Raw genomic sequence first — 2176 nt, 5'->3', positions numbered from 1 at the left:
TAGGTTTCACATTTAAGTCTTTGATCCATCTGGAGTTCGTTTTTGTGTATGGTGTGAGGTACAGATCTTGTTTCATTTTTCTGCAAATGGATCTCCAATTTTGCCAGCACCATTTATTAAACAAACATTCTCTTCCCCACTTAATGGATTTGGGGCCTTTGTCAAAGATCAGCTGATGAAGTTTTATTTCTGAGGTGTTCATATGAATTCTTAAAATCCAAGATGAGCAACTCAGGCTTGGCAGACGAGATACCATTAGTGTCAGCTGGTAGCATGATGGGCAGAGAAAAGGAATTGAGAATGTAAGGAGGTGTACGTTCATTCAGTGCCGAGAGATTGAGTGGCTTTCCCTTAGCTTGCCCACTTCAAAGGAAGGGATCAGAAATGACACCAGAAAGAGGCTGGGCACTAGATTTGCATCCCTCACCTTTCCCCGTTTATTAGCAATGTGACCTTGGACAAGTTACTCAAGCTTTTTGAACCTCTGTGTTCTCATCTGTAAAATGAAAATAATGCCTACTCCTAGGAAGGTGGTAAGGATGGTATAGTTTACCTGCAGTATTGGCACAGTGCCTCGCCGAAAGGAATCAGTGAGTAAACACAGATGCTTATCTGGGGATGGGCAGCTGGCTTTCCCTCAGGAGCACTTACTGTGGCTGAGTGCCAGTCATGTGGTGGGCCCTATGGCTGATAGGAAGTGTGTGGGATGAACAAGGATCTGTAATGGAAATCCGTAAAATGTGTTAAGGGATGGGGAAAACAGAGTGGTGCGTGGCAGTAGAATTAAGAGGTTTGGGGCTTGGGAGCTATGCAGGGAAAATGTGGGGTCAGATGGCATGGGCAGTAGCCAAGAAGAATGTCAACAGGCAGATGGGAAATGTACTTCTTTTTGTTCCTCAAACTGGTGACCTGCCTTAAAACTTTCTCAGGGATTTTAAATCCACAAAGATGTAAGATGTGATTAATATTTGATTTTATATTTGAATGATTAAAAACTAATCTCTTAAAATACTTTTATTTGGAAAGGTTATAATTTTCTTTGTATTTTTCTTTTAACATATGTATTTTTTCTTTTTCCAAAGGTGGCAGAAAGGGCACTCTATTACTGGAATAATGAATATATCATGAGTTTGATAGAAGAAAACTCTAATGTCATCCTTCCCATCATGTTTTCCAGTCTTTACAGGATTTCGAAAGAACATTGGAATCCGTAGGTTTCCACAGTCCCCTCCCTTCCTCCTTTCCTTAGACCCTTTGCCTCCCTTCTTCTCTTTTGTTTAATAAAATGTTTTGAATGCTTGCTATGTGCCTGATACTGTGCTTGCTGCTGGAGACAGAAATATGAAAAGATAAAATCCCAGCTCTTTAGGAATTCACTGACTGGTTAAGAAGACCCCCACGTAAACAGATACTTTATAAAACAGAGTTTTAAATGCTGTTTTATTAAAATACCTGTTTACGTAAGGGGCCCCCCTGCCTTGTCTGTGAATGTAGCAGGGATATTTTGGAGATACTCTGGAGCTGAGAGGAGAGGCTTTTGGGCATTGATAAGGAGGTGGTACCAAATGGAATTTTAAAGGACTTTGGCAGCTAGAAGGGATGGGGGAAGCTCTTTCAGAATGGGTCCATCTACCACATAAAAAGGCATGAACTTGTAAGAAGCACCTCTTCTAATCCAGAGACTTAAGCTTGGGAGGGCTAAACACAAGGTCTTTTGGGGAGGGTGCTGGAAGATGAGGCTAGAAAATGGAATGGGGCCATGTAAGCCTTCACCGAGTGGATGATGAGGGAATACTAAAGAATATTAAGGTGGGGAATGGTCTGAGTAGATTTGTATTTTAGCAAGATCCATTTCATATCAGCAAATTCAGTCATCATACATACTTTCTAGGGTAAAAATAGTTTAAAATCGTCAAGGGAAAGTTTAACATCCACCTCTGTAAAAGTTGAAACAGAACATTCTCATTGTCTCTCTCTCTCTCTCTCTCTCTCTCTCTCTCTCTCTCTCTCTCTCTCTCTCTGTGTGTGTGTGTGTGTGTGTGTGTGTGGTGGTAACTAGTTCTCTGTGGAATTAATAACTTTAATGTAGAATTTAAAAAATTAGCAGTCACGGTCTGGTATGTTCATAGTATGTTTGTCTTGAAAAGTTTTCCATGTAATTGTTGTTGTTGTTGTT

At 40.5% G+C, this 2176-nt stretch overlaps 1 protein-coding gene across 1 annotated transcript in view; it reads left to right on the top strand.

Moving 5' to 3' along the window:
• Positions 1-2176, top strand: part of PPP2R5E (protein phosphatase 2 regulatory subunit B'epsilon) — a 185966-nt gene that overhangs the window by 173918 nt on the left and 9872 nt on the right. The window contains exon 11 of the mRNA XM_007949095.2: positions 1083-1210. Coding sequence (XP_007947286.1) covers positions 1083-1210 — 128 coding nt within the window. The remainder of the gene's footprint in view (positions 1-1082; positions 1211-2176) is intronic.

This window comes from Orycteropus afer, unplaced genomic scaffold, assembly GCF_000298275.1.
Source record: "Orycteropus afer afer isolate SDZICR_OR568_19922 unplaced genomic scaffold, OryAfe1.0 scaffold00237, whole genome shotgun sequence".
NCBI lineage: Eukaryota > Metazoa > Chordata > Mammalia > Tubulidentata > Orycteropodidae > Orycteropus > Orycteropus afer.
This window is presented reverse-complemented; position numbering and strand designations above follow the sequence as displayed.